The sequence below is a fragment of the Mus caroli genome, unplaced genomic scaffold, assembly GCF_978045245.1.
Source record: "Mus caroli unplaced genomic scaffold, Mus_caroli_1 scaffold_16, whole genome shotgun sequence".
Lineage (NCBI taxonomy): Eukaryota > Metazoa > Chordata > Mammalia > Rodentia > Muridae > Mus > Mus caroli.
The window spans coordinates 2,324,652-2,348,178 of NW_028227271.1; the positions used below are offsets into that span (position 1 = coordinate 2,324,652).

Here is a 23,527-nt window from a genome sequence, read left to right on the forward strand (position 1 = left end):
TCTTCTGATGATTTTACAAAAATCAAATTGCATGACAGATGCACAGATAAACAGGAGCCGTTCGCAAATCAAAGCAGGTTCTGGATTGGAGCTGATTAGTAGATGTTTTAATGGCCATTAGGTTGATAATCACTCACCAAGAATAGCTTCCAGGCAGACCAAACCCATGCGTAAGTGGGCCCACACCCAAGCTCACCAACACCTAGTTGGCAGGTATATAAGGGACCCTGTGAGTCTCCCGACAGCACACTTTGGTCTCCAGCCTCGGATCTGCTCAGGAATATTCACTCGTCTTGCCGAGCAAAAACATCATGAGTTGCCAGATCTCCTGCAGGTCCCGAAGAGGAGGAGGCGGCGGAGGAGGCGGCGGATTCAGGGGCTTCAGTAGTGGTTCAGCTGTGGTCTCTGGAGGGAGCCGGAGATCAAATACCAGCTTCTCCTGCATAAGCCGCCATGGTGGTGGCAGAGGAGGCTCTGGTGGAGGTGGCTTTGGCAGTCAGAGTCTTGTTGGCCTCGGCGGGTACAAGAGCATCTCTAGTAGCGTGGCTGGCAACAGTGGTGGCTACGGTGGCAGCAGCTTTGGAGGCAGCAGTGGCTTCGGAGGAGGCCGAGGATTTGGAGGTGGCAGCAGTTTTGGAGGCAGCATTGGCTTCGGAGGTGGCTCTGGCTTTGGAGGAGGCCAAGGATTTGGAGGTGGTAGCCGCTTCGGAGGTGGCAGTGGCTTCGGAGGTGGTGGATTTGGCGGAGGAGGCTTTGGCGGAGGCCGATTTGGAGGTGGCCCTGGAGGTTTTGGGGGCCCTGGAGGATTCCCTGGTGGAGGTATCCATGAAGTGTCTGTCAATCAGAGCCTCTTGCAGCCTCTTGATGTTAAAGTAGACCCAGAGATTCAGAACCTGAAGTCTCAGGAGCGGGAGCAGATCAAAACCCTCAACAACAAATTTGCCTCTTTCATTGACAAGGTGAGTGGGAGAGGCCGCACCTTCTGTCATGAGACCCTGGGATCCTGCACTTGCTGTGCTGGCTGAAAAGGAAAGGACAGACTCTCCCTCAAGAGTCATTGATGAGGCCACTGTAGCCAGGGGACTTTGCAAGTTCCAAAATAGGAGAGATGCTGGTCTTGTGGACTACAGTTTCTTCAACAGTTTCTTTGTATTTTATTTTTCAGCCCAAATAAATGCTATTTATAGAAAATTCTCATCTCATAGAAAAGTTGAAATAGACAAGTAAAAACAGAACAGGTTGGGTCAGGTGACAGCAGGATTGGAAAGCGACAGCGAGAAAGGATAGAGTTTGTTTCTCCTGTTATTAGTCCAATAAATCCCAGCAATCTATACTTGAAATAACTATGGGGTTGAATAAAATTCTAGCCTTCCAGAGAACCAGCTCATTTTGGTGACCCATAAACTTTTTATTGGTGTCACTTTGGGGTGTTGCTGTCTTGGTTCCTCTGCCTTGGATTAGACAGGATTTACAAGGTTCTTAAAACTGAGGGAGGAGCCCTGCCTGTCCTCAGGACTCTCTTATTTGATGCAATCTGCTGCTGGGACAGCAGGTGCCTGCTTTTTTTCTTGGTCCAGAATTTATAGGGTTTTGGAAGAATGTTAGCATGGAGGAGGGGAATGCCTCAAGTCTGGGGAGGAGCCTGAAGTAGGAGAGTGCAGAGTGGAGAGGAGCAGAGGCAGTGTCAGAAGTCTATAGAACTTCCATGTGTGGTGTCGTGGAGCTCAGAAGCTCTGCCTGGTGCCTCCCAGCCTGCCTTGGGTGGTGAGGGTGAAGACTTGTGACTTGTATGTCTCCCGGAGCAGCACTACAGGTTCTCTGGGTGAGAGTGGCTCCCTGGTGTGAAAGGTGACCCCCACCTTCTGTATTCTTCCTCTGGCCACTGTAGGTGCGATTCCTGGAGCAGCAGAACCAGGTGTTGCGGACCAAATGGGAACTCCTGCAGCAGTTGGATGTAGGCAGCCGCACCACAAACCTGGACCCCATCTTCCAGGCCTACATAGGCATACTCAAGAAGCAAATGGACAGGCTTACTGCAGAAAGGACCTCACAGGAGTCAGAGCTGAACAACATGCAGGATCTTGTGGAAGACTTTAAGAAGAAGTAGGTGACGGAGGAGACCTACTTGCTCAGTGTGCTTGGGCTGGGACACCAGGGTGGTATGGAGGGGCCTCCTTTATGAGTGCACAAAAGGCAGGGTTTTGGAGCTCAAACATGCTTGAGTTAATGAATATAAAGGTACCTTCATTTTGGATTTTTATGTTTTCAATCTGGGCATTTAAAGAGAGTTTAATTTTCCAGTAGAGAAAGGGAAAGGAAAAAAAAAAACCTGGCCAACGGGATCTGATCTAACTGCAGTTGTCTTCTGGGGGCTCAACAGGTATGAGGAAGAGATCAACAAGCGCACTTCTGCAGAGAATGATTTTGTGACCATTAAAAAGGTGAGTGAGCGACTACCCTGGGCTTAGGGAGGATAGGACTGTACCACATCTTACAGTGTCTAGAGAGGTGGCTAAGACATCACTGTGAGGGCACACAGCCAGAGATAGGTTAGGGGCACACCAGGAGCTGGTTCTTCTGAGAAGAACAGGGCCTCTGTGTTTTAACTTCCATAGGTGATGTTCCAATTTGCTTACTGTGTCTGAGAGAGCATCTCTCATCAATAATCTACTTAAAGACTGTCATGAAAAAAATGCCAAAGGGAAAAAAAAACAAGGCACTTTATTCTTAAAAGCACAGGAGGAAGAGGGCTCTTAAGAATGCCTGCTTATGAATGAGTTATGCTCATCAGAGACTGAGCTAGAAGACTGTAAAGTGTTAGCCTAGGTCCTGTAAGGGTTTTAGAGATCAATTCATGTAAGTTCGGGAGAGTCTGGATGGGCAGAAAGGATGGGAGGCATGAATATGGTGGGAGGCCACAGAAACCATCTCACCCCTGAAGGGAACTCACCACGTCTTAAGCAGGAGGGAGACTTGTTGGCAATGTTCCATCCATCGTAAGCTCTCACGAGGGTGGAGTGTGTGAACGATAGATCTGAACATGGATCCTTCCACAGAGGCGCGCCTATGCTAAATGAGACTCTGTGGAGATACAGCTCCTCTGGAAGTGCTGGGATATGAGAGAGTAGTTAACCAGCAGGCACTGGGTGGAGGCATCAGAGAGAAGCTGGGACTCACTCGGGTGGCCATTCATGGTGGGTCGGTATCCTTCTTTGTAGGATGTGGACAGTTGCTACATGGACAAGACAGAGCTGCAAGCCAGGCTGGACATACTAGCACAGGAAGTCAACTTCCTGAGAACACTCTACGATGCGGTAAAGGATGCTATCCCCAACAAACCCTTACTTCCTATTAAAGAAAAGTCCTTCCCAGTGTTGAAAAGTGTGCTGTATCAGGGTTTGTTGACTCGCTGGTTTCAATTCAGCACAGCCACTGCAGACCTCCAAGGTGCTTCCCTAGTGCAGGGTTGGGGGGAGAGAAATTTTTTCTGAAGTTGCATGAGCTTTGGAAATACCAGGTCAATGTCTCTTTCCTCCATCCCCTGAACGCCCAGATCCATTTGGAAAGAGACTTTCCCTGTGTTCATTACATTCCAGAGGCCACGGACCAGTTTCTTTCTAAAATCTTTCTAAAATTGGCACGGTGGCAAAGATGTTTTATTGGAATGCTCATAAACACCTTTCTGTCACCATTGCCATCCTGACAATAGCCCTGTGAATTGTAGGAACTGTCCCAGCTACAGCAGGATGTCACCGACACCAACGTCATCCTGTCCATGGACAACAACCGGAACCTTGACCTGGACAGCATCATTGCTGAGGTTCAGAGTCAATACGAGATGATCGCCCATAAGAGCAAGGCTGAGTCAGAGGAGCTGTACCACAGCAAGGCAAGTCCTGGGGACACAGGGAGCCACAGCTGAGCTGACCCCACACCACTAATGGGGTCACATCCAGGAAGGGCACTGGAGTGTCTGCCTAATGGAAGTTGAGCATCATTGTTAAAGCTGTGCAGACGGTAGCAACTAAATCCTCTGGGCCATGTGAGATGGTTTCTCATCTGCCATGAGTAGTACAGATGTCACTGTCAGGGTGGTTGACCAATTCTTGCCTGTCACCAGCCTTCTTTAGCTCAGGCTAAGCCTTCCTCAGATGGACTTCCTGGTAAACAGTCCCCCTTTTTCCTCATCAGTATGAAGAACTCCAGGTCACTGCTGTGAAACACGGGGACAGCTTGAAAGAGATCAAGATGGAAATCAGCGAGTTGAACCGCACAATCCAGAGGCTGCAAGGGGAGATATCACATGTGAAGAAGCAGGTGGGGCTCTGTCTCTGTCTCTGTCTCTCTCTCTGCACAGGGGAAAGCAAGAGGGACAGAATCTTCTACTTTTAGACTTTTAGAGGAGTTCAGGAAATGTTCTGAAGTGAATACCAGTGAAGGGAAAGAATCCTTTGAGCAACCGCAAATAAAGCAAAATCTGGCTTGGTTCGGCTTACAGTGGTTGGAGACACAGCTTCCTGCTCCTGCATGGTGCATCTCCTAGACACTAGCTGTGACGACTGTGTTCACAGAAGGGCGGTGAATGGGCTGGTGCAAACTGAATCTTGTCCATACAGCTGTTTGCTAGGGACATAGCCTGCTGAATAGGTAGCAGAGCTACCTGTGTTGGGAGGGTCAAGGGCATTGCAGGGAAAAGCTGTGGGTCCAGGCAAGGGCATGCCGGAGGAAGATACCTGAGGGATGGCAGCTGCAAGTCAGGGCACAGTTGCCTGCAACATCTATTAGCTCCAGAGGGGGGAAGGGAGTGTCTGAGAGTTCCTGGGCCAGCGATTCTGGTTTCCTGTGCTGAGTGTCCTGTCTCTCATGCTCTCCAGCAGCCTGACCCCACTCTGTACAAACGGAGCCTTCTCTTCTTTCCTCACAGTGTAAGGGTGTCCAAGACTCCATTGCAGATGCAGAGCAGCGTGGAGAGCATGCCATCAAAGATGCCAGGGGCAAGCTCACTGACTTGGAGGAGGCCCTACAGCAGTGCCGAGAGGAACTGACCCGGCTACTGAGGGACTACCAGGAGCTCATGAACACTAAGCTGGCCCTGGATGTGGAGATTGCCACCTACAGGAAGCTGCTGGAGGGAGAAGAGTGCAGGTGAGGGCCACTGCTGGGGAGGGTATCAGGGTCTGCGCTCTCTAGGCAGGGCCTCGGACTAGTGAGGTGGGCATCAATTGGCTTCTCCAAGCAGACTTTCGGGATGAGAGCAGTAGCCTTGTTCTCTAAGCTGTACAGAATGATGGGTAGGGCCTGTTACCAGACACTTAAGCATCCTGGTCTTTAAAAGAGACACAAAATGACATGAACATGGGTAGACAGGCTGAAGGGTTTGTCTCTAAGTCTGTAGGGTGACTAGCTCCCCTCCCCATCACCATAGGATCCAGAATGGGGACGTGGTTTCAAATGTGTCAGAGGAACAAGCTTTGTCCTTTTAAAGCTTCTAGAATGACAAAAGAATCATTTGACTACTTTTAGGAGAGTCCTTTGCTTGCTTTGTCACCAGCATCCTTAGGGACTTAAGGTGGCTGAAGCCATTAAAAGGGGAAACACCCTGGGTATCAGCAACCCTGGGTATCAACATCCCTGGGTATCAACATCCCTGGGTATTAGCATCTCCGGGGCATCAACATCCCTGGGCATCAACATCCCAGGGTATCAGCATCCTTGGGCATCAGCATCCCTGGGCATTAGCATCCCTGGGCATCAGCATCCCTGGGCACCAGCATCCCTGGGCATTAGTATCCCTGGGCATCAGCATCCCTGGGTATCAGCATCTCTGGGCATCAGAAACCAGCATGATGAAGGATCTGTCTTTTCCAAGTGACTGCTACACGCTTCTCTGAGAGGCAATGTCTCCTGTGAGCATGAGGAGTTGGCAGGCATTGTAATCTGGGTTGGAACAGCCAAGGCTTCAGTAGAAACAGGAGGCAGGGAGCCCAGGAAAGGTAGGCAGCTTGACAGCAGTTCTTTCTGCTGAATGTTTATGGTGTGACCTTGTTTTGAAATGTTGGGTGTGGCACGGACTCTGCATCGTAGATTCCCTGAGCTGTAAATACAAACTGGGGTAGACAGTGGGAAGTGACTTGGCTTTTCAGCCACTCTGGATCTACAGTGCAAGGGTTTGTTTTGATTGGAGCAAGACCTCAGGATGGACTGAGATTCAGGTTGTAGACAAGTGTGGGGTCTGTCACCATCTCTGTCATCATCTGTCATCTGTCAGCATAGAAGGTGTGGCTGACCGAAGTAGCTAAACTGAATGTTGGTAGGTAGAAGTTGTAAAACAACTTTGTGGATCCAGGCAGAATCCAGATGCCTGCTCACAAGTCCTTTTCTTTCTTTCCCTGACCAGGATGTCTGGAGACTTCAGCGACAACGTGTCTGTGTGTACGTAGAGGGGCATTCACCTTTCTTATGGGGCAGTGGAGGGTGAGGGTGGTCAGAACTCCTGGGTTAATACCATCTCTCCTACAGCCATCACAAGCAGCACCATCTCCTCATCTGTGGCATCTAAGGCTGGCTTCGGCTCTGGGGGTCAAAGTTCTGGAGGAAGAGGGTCTTATGGAGGACGAGGAGGAGGAGGAGGAGGAGGAAGCACCTATGGCTCTGGAGGCAGAAGCTCTGGCTCCAGAGGATCTGGAGGAGGAGGATACAGCTCTGGAGGAGGCTCCAGGGGAGGATCTGGAGGAGGATACGGCTCTGGAGGAGGCTCCAGCTCTGGAGGAGGAGGATACGGCTCTGGAGGAGGCTCCAGGGGGGGATCTGGAGGAGGATACGGCTCTGGAGGTGGCTCCAGCTCTGGAGGAGGAGGATATGGCTCTGGAGGAGGCTCCAGGGGAGGATCTGGAGGAGGATACGGCTCTGGAGGAGGCTCCAGGGGGGGATCTGGAGGAGGAGGAGTCAGCTCTGGAGGAGGCTCTAGAGGTGGCTCCAGCTCAGGAGGAGGCTCTAGAGGTGGCTCCAGCTCAGGAGGAGCAGGGTCTGGCTCTGAAAAGGGAGGTTCTGGGTCAGGGGAAGGTTGTGGCTCAGGTGTGACCTTCTCCTTTAGATAGAGATGGGTCTTTTCTCTCTACTCTTGGATTCCAGAATGTCAGCTGTTATCTCTGTATCTCTAACTCTGATTAACCCCAGTATTTGTAATCCACCTGATGTGATTTTTTTTGTTTTTGTTTTTGAGAGGGGGGTGATAAAAGATGTCTCTTAGCAATTAGAGCCAGAGATACTCACTGTGTTCTGGGAAAGAATCTGCATTGTCCAAGTGTGTCTTCAAGCCGTTGTCCCACTCCCGCCTCTCGCATTGTCTACCTGGCATCCTTCCCAGATGGTGATGTGCTGAGGACCCCAGGGTAGCCTCCCTATTCTACCCCCAACAGTGGTCTAAGGAACTATGCTTTTTTTTTGTACATAGCCTCTTGAATGGACTCTGCTTTCTGAGTGTTGGGGTCTGGGTCTCTGCATAATAAACTTCATTTGCAATTGATATTGTGTTATGTCTACTGAATGTCAAGCTTTTGTAGAAGTGGGGCCCACAAAGAAAGGGCATTTTGGAATGATAAAAGTGGGGTTCCTGGAGGAGGGATGAGCCTTGGAGGAAGGGGTTTCTGAGGACAGGGGATGGTCCTGGAGTCAGGGTTGGTGCAACATTCTCAGAAAGGATTTTCTTGCTGGGTGGCAAGCTGGGAAATGTATAGAAAAATTCTTTCTAGGCATAAGTGTTCTTCCTGGGAAGCATTTTCCACAGAGTGCCCTTCCCGGCTTTGCTCAGGGCAAACTGGCTGAGCCCTGGATAGCCTCCAAACGTGTTGCAGCTGAGTTCTCAGGGCAGGACACACTCAGCCCAGCACAGGACAGATTTATGTCCTTATGAGTGTTCTCTCCCTGGCCAGGCTGAAACAGAACAGCTGAATGGGATCTTCAGAAAAATCTGCTCCTGTTTGCACAGGCTAGCAGCCCTGTGTCAGCACACCAGACGCCTCACTTTCCTTTTCATTCACAAACGCTCCTTCCCGCCAGATCCCTCCAGGAGGCCCACTGAGGTTGAACACTCAGCTGTGACATGGGGAGAGCCTCATACTGGGAATAAGGTACACTGTGTGACATCAGGAGAATTGCTTTTCCTCCCAAACTGTATTTCTGTATCATTTCAGGGGGTCAGACTGGGAGCTCTGAATGCAAGAACATAGTGTATGTGTCCTCCATTTCCCCAGAGATCATGGTTTAGAACCCACAGTCGGTGAGGAGGCTGAAGAGCTGAGTATGAGTGTGAGCATGGGTGTGAGCATGGGTGTGAGTATGGGCATGAACACAGGTATGAACATGAGTGTGAGCATGAGTGTGAGTGTGGGTGTGAACATGAGTCTGAGTATGGGTGTGAGCATGAGTGTGAGCATGGTGTGTGTGTGTGGGTATGATCATGGGTATGAGTACAGGCATGAACATAGGCATGAGCATGAGTATGAGCAAGGGTGTGAACATGGGTGTGAACATGAGTGTGAGCATGAATATGAGCATGGGTGTGAACATGGGACCCTCCAAGTTCTTCTCATTCTACTTAGCTAAATGTCTCTTATACCATGATGGAGGCGAGGGGCTGTGTTTGCCTGCTCAGAGATGAAGGCTGAGCTCTGGCAGGAAGTTCACCACATAGGTAGGAATGGATGCATTTATTCAAAGTGGGATGCAGTTAGCAAAGTGGCTACATTGGGACCTGCTGTGTATATTAAAGTAATCTGGAAGCTTATTTAAAACACACACTCTTACTTGCAGCTCCCAGAGGAGTTGGGAGGATCCTGGAAATGCACAGGATTAGCAAACTCTAGGTGCGCCCGAGGCTGTGGCATGAGAACTGTGTTCCGTGGGCTCTGTGGTGGGCTCATTTTCTGGCTCGTTGAAATTCAGTAGGCACTTAGTAAAATTAGTCAGGATTGGATGAAGGAATGTAAGACCTCTGGCACATTTTAACAATTTAGCAATCCAGAGCCTGGGTTTACACATTTATAAAACAATACAGGGCTGTTAGAAAGATAAACACAGTGACAGTGAGAACTATCTGCTCACTGCTTAGGGCCTGTGTCTTAGCCCATGCAGCAGGTGTGCTCCTCACTGTTCTTGTCAGACAGTATTGTGGGGACTGGGGAGGCTTCACAGCCGAGCTGGTTTTGCACACAGGCACATGTAGGATTAAGACAAAATGACACTAATTCCACACAAACTCTTCCAGAAGACAGAAAAATCCGTACTTTCCAACTTGTTTGAAGGAACCACACCAAGACATTGTAAAAACAAACAACCAAAAACAAACAAACAAACAAAACAACAACAAAAAACAAAACAAAAACCCCCTCAAAACCTAAACCTAAACATGCTCACATCCCTCAAAACCATAGACTCCAAAGTTCTCAAGAAGATATGAGCAAATTCGACTCAGGGATTTGTAAAAAGGGTATGACATCATGCTGTGTGAAGGGGAGGGGGAGGGGGAGGGAGGAGAGGGAGGGAGAGAGAGGGAGAGGGAAGTAGGGAGGGAGAGACAGAGAGAGGGAAGGAGGGAGGGAGAGAGAGGGAGGGAGAGTGAGGGAGATTGAGATTGATTGGTTTTCCTTAGAGTGAACATTAATGTTGAAAACTGCAATGCTTTCCCCATAAGATTGGGAACAGGCACTAACCTTATTTAGTATTTTATTGGGGTTCCTAATCCAAGAAGTATAAAGCATACAGGTTGGGGGGAGGAACCGAGACTGGTCTTACTTATACATTGATTGTGCATGTACAAAGTCCTGAAGAACCTGCCTAGTATTGACTAGCATGTCTGTGTCATGTTGCCTCACGCAAACACTGGTGATATTTGTAGCTTGGTGCTTTCCAAATACTTGACTACTTTCCGTTGAGCTAAATAGCAGGAGGTGCTGCCCGAGAGACTAACAGCTCACCAACTCAACACGGGAAACTCCAAGTATGTTCCCTCGGGCACTTATGGATCTAGTATCTGATTCAAGTCTATACGTGTGTTTTGAGCAAGGAACCAGTTGGCCATGGTTCAAATCCTGCTTTTACCAGTTAGCTTAGCCGAATCATTTTGGAAAAGCACTTAATCGTTTGAACCTTAGTTTCTAGTTCTGACAAACAAAGATGTTAGTAGTAACTGTCTCCTAGTGCTGTTCTCAGTATTTACTTATTTTACTCTATGTGGACGAGTGTTTTGCCTGTGTGTGTATATGTGCATCATGTGCATGCCTGGTGCCTGTGACGTGCACAAGAGGCTAGATCCTTGGGGGCTGGAGTTACAGATGATTGTGAGCTGGGATTGACTTGGGTCCTTGGCAAGAGCAAAGTCCTCTTAACCTTCCCAACCAGGGCTTGGGCCTTTCTTATCCTCCAGCTGTTACAAAGGTCAGGAAAGTACAGGCTATCCCACCAACCAACAGAGATAACCTCTGAGTTATCTCTTCAACCCCCACATTTAGTGTATGTGTGTGTGTGTGTGTGTGTGTGTGTGTGTGTGTGTATGTGTGTGTGTGTATGGATCAGAGGGACAATTTTTGAAGTCAGCTCTCTCAAACCATGTGGGCCCTGGGGATTGAACTTGAGTCTTCAGGCTTGGAACGAAGTGCCTTAACTCACAGAGCCTCTTATCTTACTTTAAAATACTTTTTTAATCTATTGTTTGACAATTTCATATATATATATGCATAACACATTTAATCAGATTCACCTCCTGTTTTCTTTTATCCCATTCTCTCTGGAATCCATCTTTCAAATACATCTGTCATGTATGTATGTAGTCAGCCCACTGAATTTAATTAGGTTTTCTTGCATGTACTTGGATGTGGAGTTATTTACTGGATCACACCCAGCCTATCAGTGGCTACATCCCTAAAGTAAAAGACTTCCCTCCCCCTAGCAGTCAAATAGCTAATACTTAGCCTGGAGGAATCCAGACCTTTACTTCTAGTCTTAGCACCAATGATGATGACTGCTTCTGCTTCTTCCTCCTTCCTCCTTCTTCCTTCTTCCTCCTTCTTCCTTCTTCCTCCTTCTTCCTTCTTTTTCCTTCTTCCTTTTTTCTTCCTTCTTCCTCCTTTCCCCTTCTTCCTTCTCCCTTCTTCCTTCTTTTTCCTTCTTCCTCCTTCTTCCTTCTTCTTCCTTTTTTCTTCTTCCTTCTTCCTCCTTCTCCCTTCTTCCTTCTTCTTCCCTTTTCCTTCTTCCTTCTTCCTCCTTCCTTCTTCCTCCTTCTCCTTCTCCTCCTCCTTCTCCTTCACTCTCCTTCTCTCCTCCTCCTTTCCCCCTTCTCTTCTTCCTCCTCTTTCTCCTCCTCCTCATCTTCTTTTTCTTCTTCTGCTTCCTCCTTTTCTCTTCTCCTCCTCCTCTCATACATTACATCCTGACCACAATTTCCCCTCCTTTCACTCTTACTAGGCCCCTTCCACTTCCTCTCTTCAACAGATCCACTTCTCCTTTGTTTCCCTTCAGAAAAAAAAAACCCTGCCTTCCCAGGGATAGTAACCCATACTGTGGCATAACAAATTACAATAAGACTAGGCACAAACGCTTACATCAAGGTTGGGCAAGGCAGCCCAGTGGGAGGAAAAGTGCTCCTAGAGCAGTAAGAGAGTCAGAGATGGCCCCTGCCGCCACTACTGGGAGTCCCACAAGAACCCCAAACCACACACAACTATAAGGAATATGGTAGAGGACCCAGCTCAGACCAATGCAGGCTCCTTGATCATCGTCTCAGTCTCTGCGAGACCCTATGAGTCCTTCTTAGTTGATTCTGTAGGCTGTGTTATAGTGTTCTTTAGACCTCTGGCTTTTACAATTCTTCCTCCCCTCTTCTGATGGATTTACTGGAGCTCTGTATAATGCTTAGCAATGGGTCTCTGCATCTGTTTCCACAAGTTGCTGGAGGGAGCCTCTGATGACAGCTTGGCTAGACACTAATCTCTGAGAATAGACTTTCTTCATTGACTTTTTTTTTTTTTTTGCCAGTCCTATTTGGTTCTGTCCAAGGTCTCTGGAATATACAACCTCTGGTTCCTGGACATCCAGGCAGTGTCAGGCATGGGCTCCCACTCCTAGTGTGGGCCTCAAGTTGGACTAGTCAGTGGTTGGCCACTCCCTCGAGTTCTGTACCACCATTGCCCCAGCACATCTTGCAGGCAGGGCAGGATGTAGGTTGAAGGATTTGTGACTGGGTTGGTGTCCCAGTCCCACCACTGGAAGCCTTGCCTGGTTATAGAAGGTGGATGATTCAGGCTCTATATCTCCCATTACTAGGAGTCCTTACTAGGGTCACCCTCATAGGTTCCAGGGAGTTTCCTCTGCATTAGATTCTCATATTGCTCCCCCAATGCTCCTCAACTCTAGTCATCTCTCCCAGAATTCTTTCTTTCCCTCCCTCCTTCCCTCTGTCTCTCCCCTCCCTCCCCATGAAACCTTTCTATTCCCATCCTCCTTGCCCACAGCTTACCCACAAAATCTATTTGATTTCCTCTTTCCGCAGAGATCCATGTGTTCTCCCTTGAGCCCTCCTTGTTACCTAACCTCTATGGATCTGTGGATGATAGCATGATTATCCTTTATTGAACAGCCAATATCCACTTATCAGTGAATACATACCATGCTTGTATTTCTGGGTGTTCGGTACCTCTCTCTTAGGATGATTTATTTCTCTAGTTCCATCCATTTACCTGCAAATTTCATGATGTCATTTTTTAAAAAACGGCTGAATAACAAATACTCCAATGTGTAAATGTACCAGTGACTTCTTACACTTCTCCTTCCCAGTGATATTCCTTTGAGCCAAACTTGCACGAGGCTCTCTATAAATAGGGTTTGGTGTAGATGAGGGTCACAAAGGCTGCATATTATGCTAGTTCCAATGGGGTGCTCTGTTTATGCCAGGCTCATCTTTATCATGCCATCTTCTCCGAGGAGGAGGAGGAGGAGGAGGAGGAGAAGAAGACACGAATTAGCATTATTAGCATGAATTAGCATGGCAGCATGGATTTGGACTGGGCACAGATGAGCAGGCAGTGAAGTAGAGTGGGTGACTATGTCTAGAACTCTAGGTTTTGCCAGTGTAGATGTACAGTAAGGAATTGCATCTTTGCCTGTCCCTGTAGGGGAGAGAAGGAGGGGAAGCAGTGTATGAGAGTGGTAGAGATGGTGATGGAGAATATTCCATGTAGGAGGAGCGAGCTTAACCATTTCTAGCGGGGAGATAGGTAAGGAGTTCCAGATAGTCACGGTCAGTTCATTCTTAAGTTATCACTGAGACAACCTTTCCCTGGCTCCTTTGCTACTGGTTGCTCGCAGCCACTGGCGAGGTCATGAAGACAGTGAGAAGGGTGATGTAAGACCACTGCTTACATCAGACGGCTGTAGCCATGACAACAGGACATTCTGTTATCAGAATGAAGGCCAAGAGAAGACTCCCAAGAGAGAATTATTTCCCAGGATCCCCGAGGAACAGCTTCTTGACATTCTATCTTCCTCAGAGATCTAGGCCAACAGTTCTGCAATTCTGCTGGGGCTCTGTGAAGGCAGAGAATATATCCCACACCCCTGCTTCCCATTGGGTTTCCCAAGTGGTATTTTATGGAGCTGGAAAGATGGACACTGGTGTCAACCACTGTAGGACTGAGGGTAGAAGTCCTTGTGTGCAGGTGAATGTAGATGGACACCTGGCTGGCACAGGGGATCCTGGGACCTATCTGAAGGCACACAGGAGGTTCACCACCAGAGGGTAGAGCCTGGATTTGGATTCCCGTCCTGTGTCCCTGGTGAATCAATCCTGAGAAATGTTTTCAGCAGCCTTGGGAAACCAGGCCTTGGGACTTCCTAACCACATGAAAGCAGTTTAGCCAGGGTCTGTGAGGCAGATGATCTGATGCTGGCACAGGTGGGAGATTTCTCAGAGATGGCACTATCAATTAGAAGTCTCCTTTAGAACTCCTACAATCCCAGCCCTCTGGAGAAGGACAGCTGGGACCATGACAAGCTTCCTAGCCAAGATCATTCTGGGGGATAATATGGCCTAGCTAATTACCCCATGCTAATAAGATAAGACTCAATTACATGCAGAGGACTTGCAAGCCCAGCACTTTGGGGGTTTTCATGTTGCCCTATGCCTATGATTTCGATAGAAGAAAATGATTTCTTCCTTCCAGGCAAATTAAACCCAACAATTAGAGCAATTGTTCTCTTGAGCTCTATAAAGGGGAAGACCAAGATCACAAGCAGGGAACAGTCAGTCTCTTGGCGAAGGCTTGTGTCTTGTCTCATTCTGTCTGTGGCTTCTTCAGGATGAATCGCCAATTCACCTGCAAACCTGGAGCTGCCAACAGGGGCTTCAGCGGCTGCTCAGCTGTGCTATCCGGAGGCAGCTCATCCTCTTACCGGGCAGCGGGCAAAGGGCTCAGTGGAGGCTTCAGCAGTCGGAGCCTCTACAGCCTGAGGAGTCCCAGGAGCATCTCCTTCAATGTGGCTAGCAGCAGCGGGCGCACAGGGGGATATGGGTTTGGCCGGAATCGGGCCAGTGGCTTTGCTGGCAGCATGTTTGGCAGTGGGGCTCTGGGGCCTTCAAATCCATCCCTGTGCCTGCCTGGAGGCATCCACCAGGTAACAGTCAATAAAAGCCTCCTGGCTCCTCTCAACGTAGAGCTGGACCCAGAGATCCAGAAGGTGCGCGCCCAGGAGCGGGAGCAGATCAAGGCTCTGAACAACAAATTCGCCTCCTTCATCGACAAGGTGGGACAGCTGATAGCTAAATATCTCCTTTCTTTCTCTACCTCCACTGCCCTCAGGGACCCCTGTCTGGAGATAGGATGATGCTACCCCTTTCCAGGACACAGACACATCACAGAGCAGGGCAGAGAGGTAGCAGACAATCCCGGGACACCAGAACTGAGAGGCAGATCTAAAGGCATGTAAAGAGCTTAAAAGAGCTCTTTACATTTGGAAGATGTCTAGGAGGCAGAGCACTGGCCTCTTGGTGGAGAAGTGAGGCAGAACCAGAGAAGGCAGAGGAGTCCAGCAGTAGCCTTTGGAGGTGCAAAATGCCAGGGCCCTGTGCAGTCTGTATTTCCACGAGCCCTCTAGGAATAGTGATGATGTATACTGGAGTCTGAGCACCTAAGAGTCAGTGGTAGGTGAGCACTGAGCAATGGAAACTCCTGTCATGAAAACCACAGACAGCTTAAGTTCCCAGTACAGTTGAGTACAGGGCTTCCAGGCAGGCTGAGAGGCCATGGATGCGGAGGGAGGGAGAAGGTCAAATACAGATTAGACCACCAGATCCCTAGGAGTGGGAAGCCGGCAGGCTAATTTACATCCAAGAACTTGCTACAGAGTAGCTTTCTACAGTGGGTTAAACCCAGCAGTTTTTGGGCCAGGAGACAAACAGCCAACATTGTAACAGGTTGGTGAGAAACTCACATTCTCACCTTGGGCCCCTCCTGACCTCCAGGGCTGCCTTCTGGTTACCAGACTAAGGACTCCCCGAGGTGTGGGTTTTTTTGGGGGGTGGTGGTGGCATTTTTTCCTTCTTAGAGTTCACCTATGAAGCTCACAGGGCAGATCAAAACCCACCCTTTTTCTCTGGAAAGAAAGTGTCCCATCCCCTGACCCCGTTGGTTGTGTAGTGGTTCCAGGTGGCTATGGGTTTGGGTTCCAGGTGCGCTTCTTGGAGCAGCAGAACCAGGTGCTGCAGACCAAGTGGGAGCTGCTGCAGCAGCTGGACCTGAGCAACTGCAGGAGGAACCTGGAGCCTGTTTATGAGGCCCACATCAGCAGCCTGCAAAAGCAGCTGGATTCACTATCTGGGGACAGGGTGAGGCTGGACTCGGAGCTGAGGGGCATGCGGGATGCAGTGGAGGACTGCAAAAAGAGGTGAGTCGGACACTGTGGGCTACCTGATTCCTGGGGTGAGGCTTCCTTAAATAGGTCCTGGGACTTTTGCCTGTGGTCTCAGGAGGATGGAACCTGAGTAAAATAAACCACTTGAGCTTACCTGGCAAGAGGAGAGCCTTCATGGGCATAACCAAGCAGGCTGAATTTGGATACTGAGCCTTAAATAGGTCCTGGGACTTTTGCCTGTGGTCTCAGGAGGATGGAACTTGAGTAAAATAAACCACTTGAGCTTACCTGGCAAGAGGAGAGCATTCATGGGCATAACCAAGCAGGCTGAATTTGGTAGTTTTTTTTTTTCCTTCATGTGTTGCTTCCTAAGCCCTCCTAGAGAGCCTCTGTGTGTGTTCAACACATAACTCCAGCTCCTTTGCTCATCCAGGGTGCCCTAAGTTCCAAGGAAACCCCACAGAGCAGGAGATGGGCTTCCCATTGGGGCGCTCTCAATTTCACTGAGTCCCACACACCTCAGCCACATTCTTTTCTGACATGGGTAGGGGTAGTTGTAGCTTCCTGGACCTCCTTCCCAGGTTGGAACAGCATTGTTGGTGCTAGGTGTCTGCTGGCAGAGTCCTGCTCTTGTGATTTGGATTCTGAGGAGGAGAAAAACCGGACTCACTTTCCTTGCATCAGAAGAATCCTAGACCCAAACCCTCCAGCCACCAGGCCCAGGTCCCCACCGATGGCTCAGCCAAACAGCGCTACTGAGTTGGGGCAGCCAAAAACACCTGCTTAAGGACCCACAATTCAGACATCTTGTATTTCTCAGTGAGAACACACAGATACAGACACTGGCACCCCAAGCCCCTATTCACTGATGCTTTCCCTGCAGGTATGAAGAAGAAATAAACAAGCGTACAACTGCTGAGAATGAATTTGTAGTGCTTAAGAAGGTAAGCAGGGTATCTGGCTTTGGTCTCCCACGGTGGGTAAGAGCAGAGGAAGGAAGGAGGCCTGCATTCCCCAGAGAGGGCCTGAGGCCCATAGACAGAAGCTGACCATGTCCATAGTGGACACTGGTGATTGTCAGGCACAGATCACATAGCCAGCTTTTTAACAGTTGTGTAAATGGACAAGGGTCCAGCTGTGGATATTCAGTCCCAGCTTATGCCAGCAACACACAGGACTCTGGGAAGGGCCAAGCCCTGCTTCTAACTCTTCTCAACTCTGAAAAACTATTATGGCTGCCTCAGTGACTGTGGGGAGGAACAGACTCTGTGCCCTGCTTTGGAGAAAGGGGATGAAATTCTCACAGCAAGTCTGGGCCGAAGTCAGGTTCCCACCTCTCAGGCATTGAGTCTATTCCTGGGACAGTTAGCCACAGGGTGGGGTTCATAAGAGAGGCTGGCCATCAGGAGGTGTCTGGATTCCCCTTAGGATGTGGATGCCGCATACATGAGCAAGGTGGAGCTTCAGGCCAAGGTGGATGCCCTGGATGGAGAGATCAAATTCCTCAAGTGTCTGTATGAGGGGGTAAGGCTTGCCCTCATCTCAAGCTTTGTATTCAGGAAGGATGTGTGATGATAAACTTCCTATTTATTAGTTTAGGAGCCCAGGAGCCCTTCACACGTATGTGCTGAGGGCTTTGTCATTCAAAGGTTGTATGAAAGCTAGGTATTTTCCTTCACTTCTTCACTCTTGGGACAGACATGGATTCTCTTCTCAGTTTGCTTTCCTTCTTCTGGGCAGTTTTCAGCATGGTGTTGGAACCTTGTGCTCTGTCCTTACCTAGCTTTAGAGAATGCTGTTTGTGCCTGTTTGGGGTGGTCTGGGGTTATCCCACTGGAAAAGGCCCATCATTTTGTCCCCTTCCCCTGGTTGCAGTAGGCATTCCACACCTTCTTGTCCCCTGCAGGAGATTACTCAGATGCAGTCCCACATAAGTGACACCTCTGTGGTCCTGTCCATGGACAACAACCGCAATCTGGACCTGGACAGCATCATCGCTGAGGTCCGAGCTCAGTACGAGGACATCGCCCTGAAGAGCAAGGCAGAGGCTGAGATGGTGTACCAGACCAAGGTGGGGTTGGCGGTGCACCTCTCCAGAGGGGAGGGGAATCTGGGTTGGTCTCCTTTTCTCTGTTCTATGACTCATGTCAGCCTCCATCTTGCTGGGAGCATGGCACTGACCTCGGCATTGTGGGAACAAAAAGGGGGGGGGGGACACAACTCTGTCCTTGGATTCCCCTTAGACCTCCTAGGGATTCACCTTGCAAACTACAAGATGCAAATCAAGCATCGTAACACAGGACTAGGAGGGATTGAGCAGGATGCCCTTTCTGGAGACAGAGTGCTTTTCAGCACGTGTGGGGGAGGGTTGGCATGAGCAACCAGGGGTTTAGCTCTGTCATCACGGTAAATCACGGGTCTCCTTAGTGTGATCTGGGAGCAGCCGACTCCCACCTTTCCTTTTAAGTCCATCTCCCAGGATGACGAGGGCGTTGCTATCCTTCACATCTCAGCTCCCCAGATGGGTGTGGGTGGGAGGTGACTCTTAGATAATCTGGCTTCTCTGATCGTGATGGTAACTGTCTAATTGTCCCCTGCTGTTCACTGGGCTTTTTCTCTGGGGAAATCACCCCTTGGAGACCTTATCTCTGCTTCCCATCTCCTTCCCAGTCTAGGATGGAGAGGTTTAGCCTGTTGGGGAAGGGTTAGTAGCCTTCAGGGCCTAAGGGGCAACACAGGCCTGGGTTTTTGATAACAGCTTAGTCTATGACCTGGTCCTATTTCCTTCTCCATTTATCTTCATAATCCAGGGTTAAAAATGGCCAGGTGACTTAACCCCTGTGGGTTGTCAGAATCCAGCACTTGAACCCAGGCTTTTACCTGCATAGACCCTTCTAGAAGAATCAGACAAGTCTCACAGATGCGATTATGGACCATTTGCTGCATAGTTATTGGCACCTCCACTTCACCATGGGCTTAGGGGGAGGGATGCAATGGCTGGGTGCTGGTCCCAGTGTCTGGGTATTGGCCACAGTGATTGGGTGCTGACACCAGTATCTGGGTGCTGGCCACAGTGTCTAAGTGTTGTCCACAGTGTCTGGGTACTGGACACAGTGTCTGGGTTCTGGCCACAGTTATTAGGTGCTGGCCACAGTGGTTGGGTGCTGGTCCCAGTGTCTGAGTGCTAGCCACAGTGTCTGGGTGCTGGCCACAGTGTGTGAGGCTAGTTTTCATTATCACAGTTTAAAGATGAATAAGTGAGCCCTCCAGGAGCAGGAAACTCACCAAGAGAATTGGTACATAAGGGATAATGGTGCTGCCCAAGTCTGGGGCACTGACTAGCGTGCTGAAGCAGATCAGGGCTTAGCATCCAGGGACACGGGTAAGGCAATAATACATCACCCTGAGGCACCAAAGACCACACCTCTTCTGCTTTCCCTTTAAGTCAAATTCTGAAGTGGAGCTGGAGTATGCTCTGTTCAAATGGGCAAGACAAACAGCAGGAGGTATCTGAGATTCATGGCTGAAATCTAGTGCTAAGCCCACCTTCCTTGCCAAGTCCAACGAGACAACACCAATAGCCTGTGCTCAGCCCAGCTAGCTAGGAAAAGGGAAACGGAGAAAAACACAGCTGGTGGTTCCTCATGCAGTCAGTCACTGGATTTTTTCTCTTGAGCACAGCAAGGCACTATGCTACATACTGACACTTCAGAAATAAAAGAAAACATCCATCCACTGAAGATGTCATTGAGGGCTATAGTATGTCTGACTTCTGGAGCGCATGGTCACAAGAACAGAATTGTACCTAATCAGAGGGTTAGGGAGGGCCTCTCTTTCCTGACCCGGCTGAGCTGCAGCTACTTCAGGATGAGAGAGGGTGTGAGGGAAGAGTTCTGGGGGAGAGATAAGTTCATACTCCCTTGGAGACATGGGGCCATGCGAGAATCATTTGGGGTGGTATATGAAAGGAGTATATGTCAAGGCTTGGAACCAGATGAATGAGAGACAATGAGTAACCTGTGCCATGCTAGGAGTTTGAATTTCATCTTGACCTCAAAGAGCTACAGGAAGAGAGGTTCATAGTTGGGGATTCATCTTCTAAAGATGCAGTGTGGAGAGGTGGGACTTCCAAAGAGTTCAATGGCCAACTCCAGCCTTCAGAAAGATCAGCCAGGCTTAAGGCACAAAAAAAAAAAAAAAAAAAATCAGGGACCAATGGTTAGAGAGGAAGAGGCTATAGCCCTTCCTTCCTCTGCTGCATGGCACCAGGAAAAGGCACCATTTTTGTGCTAGATTACGCTGACACAACCCTTGAGTCATATATGTGCTTGTTACTTACCATCTGCCAGTTCCAAGAGCTGCAGCTGGCAGCTGGCCGGCACGGAGATGACCTCAAGCACACCAGGAACGAGATCTCTGAGTTGACCCGGCTCATCCAGAGACTGCGATCAGAAATCGAGAGTGTGAAGAAGCAAGTGAGTGACTGGGGTTCTTTCACTCCCCCCAAGGAAGGCTGGGGGGCTTAGAGCCTTCATGCCCTGTTTCCTCTTCATCCTCTGTTCTGGAAACCCCTTCCTCAGAGAACCCTCATCTTTTCCCCTACTTTGTTCCCCATCTGAAGTCTAGAACCTTGTAGAGTTCCCCACAAGTTCTAAGACTGAGAATAACAAGATTCTCTGGGGCCAAGTAAAAGTCCCCATTGCCCGATACATTCCAGGAAGGATAGCAGTCTAGTAAAGCCCATCTGAGATTAGTACATGGGAATAAAGTGGGACCTGGGTACCTCCGAACTCAGGGGGTTGCTACCCCTTGTCCCCAGTGTTCCAATCTAGAGACAGCCATTGCTGATGCTGAGCAGCGAGGTGACTGTGCCCTCAAGGATGCCCGGGCAAAGCTGGATGAGCTGGAGAGAGCCCTGCACCAGGCTAAGGAGGAGCTGGCCCGGATGCTGCGTGAGCACCAGGAGCTGATGAGTATGAAGCTGGCCCTGGACATTGAGATCGCCACCTACCGCAAGCTGCTGGAGGGGGAGGAGTGCAGGTAACTTCAGGGGTGCTCAGACACAGTCTTCCCCATTCAGGTCCCTGAGATGAGGGTGCAGACACTGGAAGAGCTATAGATGCACTCCAGTTGAACCACAAACAGATTCCAGAGCGATTTCCAGCCACGCAGTATGGCAGCAATGCTCTTTAAAGTCTCCTTCAGCTTTTCAGAGTCTCGGCTCAGTATTGCCAGCTTCAGAAACTCGATGGCCCATACAAATAACTCATGTTCATACAGAGGCAGAGGATCCTAAGTTCAGCCTCTCAGTAACACCTAGCTCTCTCTCCCTTTGGCTAACTTGCTTTGTTTTCACTGCATTTATTTTTAGCGTCACTTCTTTTCTTATTTGGTTGTGGAATTCTGGTTTTGTTCATGGTGACATATAACCTTCTTTTAAGAGAAATGCGTTTTTTTTTCCCTATAGAAAGCAGTCAGTTTAAAATACTCAATTGTTAATAATGTAGTCTGCACAAAATCCAGTGTAGTTGGAGGGACAGGACATAGATCATTGGCATTTGGAAATCCTGGGGCTGGCTTAAAGTCACACAGATGCTTCGTCCATGGGCACTTTAGTTGTCTGTATCCCCACACCTCCACTTGCTCAGGCCTCAGCTACTCTGCAGTCAAGCAATGGGTTCAAGAGAAACTCCAAAGGCAGAGAGGGGCCCTGGAAGTAGTGTTAGTGTGAGAACCCAAGTGTACAGCCCTCACCTCTCTGTGGTAGGGAAGGCAGACTGGGGAGGGCAAGAGGGTCTTGGAGGCTCAAGCCATGAGACAGAGGTTGTTAACTCTGACTGTTGGTGGCTCGTGGGCTTGGCGGAGGTGGAACTGGACTGGCTGGTGATTCTGGCTACTGTATGGTGAATAATGGAAAGGATTGCTCAGGATCTTAAGTGTGATGGGGGAATCCTTGTGTTTTTTTCTGTGCAGGATGTCTGGAGAACACACCAGTGCTGTGAGCATTTGTGAGTATTTCATGTCTGAGGGAATCCTTCCAAGCAGTCAACAAGTACTAAGTGAATGAATGAGTGGGTGTCTGCTGTCAGGGTCCTGAGGAGCAGCTTGTGCTCTGCCTTCTGCTGCCTCACCTATTCAGCTACTTCTTCACCAGTGGAGTTAGTTTCCCTCAACTCTGACTTCACACGCTCATCATTTCCCCCATGCTGGAATGAAACACTTGGTAGCTACATGCCCTCTCCTGCTGCCCACACTGCCCTGCAGGATGGGAAACAGAGTCACCCATCCCCCCTGCCAGGAGAGACTTATGCAGCTTTGTGGCACCAATCAGTGTTAACGCTGGCCCTACAAGGTTCAGCCACTCTTTTCCTAAGATGGGGGCCCAGCACAAGCATCCTAAATCAAGCCACAGGAAACACAATAGAAACAATGTAAGGTTGCTTTCTCCGGCCAAATGCAAGAATGTAGCTTAGGCTTGGACGTTACTTGTCCTTTGGGGAAAAAACCTTGCTTTTGTTGTTCATCCAAGAAAGAGCAGATGCCGACTGGGGAGTCTGTGACATCTGGGCTCTTTTTCCTCAAAGCTTGATCTGCTTGGGATTGAGTACATGTCAATAAACTTAAATTTGGTGTCCGCATAAGGAGTTTAGTTAGCAGGGATATGTTTGAGTCATTGGATGCTGGAAGGGACTTGGGGCCACGTCTACCTTGAAGCACTCACTGATGCCCAGTCTCTTATTCTTCCTTCCACAGCTGTCATCAGCAGTTCCGCACCTGGAACAGTCGGTGCGGGGACCAGTTTCGGATTCAGTAGCACTGGCACCTATGGCTACCGGCAGAGCTCTGTCGCTGGGGGCTATGGCATACTGTCAGGGGGCTGTGTCACTGGTAGTGGGAACTGCAGCCCCCGTGGAGATACCAAGAGCAGACTGGGTAGTGCAAGTGAATTTAAGGAGGTTTCAGGAAAGACCTTGGCTTTGGGCTCACCCTCAAAGAAAACCATGAGATAAATTGACAGCCAATCCCCCATTTCTGCCGAGCTTTGGTTTTCTCTGGACTCTCTTCCAGGAAATCCTCCTGTTTTATTTACCATTGCTCACATTTTACCTTCCTTTGTTGTCAATGTGGCCTTCTCACCAACCCCTCTGCCTTTATTAACCACACCAGGATTCTAGGGTTGACATTATCTCATGCATCTTTCTGCCCCCCTGTGAAGGGACTACTTCTCAGCCTTCCACACATTCATGAGGACTTGCCTGCCTGCCCCCTTGCAGCCTCTAGGCTGTCCTCCTGCTGCTCATGATAGTCTGGGTGCAAGAGACTTGAAGTGTGTTGATGGACATTCCTGCAAGAACCAACCCAGCATGGATCAAGTACCTGGCACCATTGTATCTGGCATAAATCTTTTGTTATAGGACTGGGGGTCCCCATCCAGTCTGGACCTTGCTTAGGTCCCAGCTCTCTGCTCCTGTACCCCACTAATAAAATAAATAAATAAATATGTATAAAATAAGGTCAGATTGCCTCTTTCCTGATGAAATCTTCATTTCAGACAATGCCCCTTCTGTAGGTAGAGTGGTCGCTGAAAGGGAACCTCTGGCATCTGAGGTTCCCCCGTTCCACAGAA

General features: G+C 49.2%; 2 protein-coding genes across 4 annotated transcripts; both read left to right on the forward strand.

The window, feature by feature from the left end:
- The first annotated feature begins 311 nt into the window (after positions 1–311).
- On the forward strand, positions 312–7,097 carry Krt2 (keratin 2). 3 transcript variants are annotated; one of them, XM_021184273.1, is made up of 11 exons: positions 312–570; positions 658–959; positions 1,889–2,103; positions 2,381–2,441; positions 3,219–3,314; positions 3,725–3,889; positions 4,192–4,317; positions 4,925–5,145; positions 6,398–6,432; positions 6,520–6,831; positions 6,937–7,097. In XM_021184273.1, the coding sequence occupies exons 1-11, from the start codon at positions 312–314 to the stop codon at positions 7,095–7,097; spliced, it is 1,953 nt and encodes a 650-aa protein (XP_021039932.1). The 3 variants fall into 3 exon arrangements, with proteins under 3 accessions (XP_021039932.1, XP_021039931.1, XP_085688058.1); XM_021184272.2 differs by having other exon boundaries at positions 312–959; positions 6,520–6,753; positions 6,793–7,097; XM_085831932.1 differs by having other exon boundaries at positions 312–959; positions 6,520–7,097.
- Positions 7,098–14,349: 7,252 nt separating this feature from the next.
- On the forward strand, positions 14,350–22,910 carry LOC110311043 (keratin, type II cytoskeletal 73). Its single transcript, XM_021184277.2, has 9 exons — positions 14,350–14,793; positions 15,719–15,933; positions 16,784–16,844; positions 17,329–17,424; positions 17,807–17,971; positions 20,250–20,375; positions 20,720–20,940; positions 21,874–21,908; positions 22,654–22,910. Exons 1-9 carry the CDS (start codon positions 14,350–14,352, stop codon positions 22,908–22,910), a joined length of 1,620 nt encoding a protein of 539 aa, XP_021039936.1.
- The last annotated feature ends 617 nt before the right edge of the window (positions 22,911–23,527 follow it).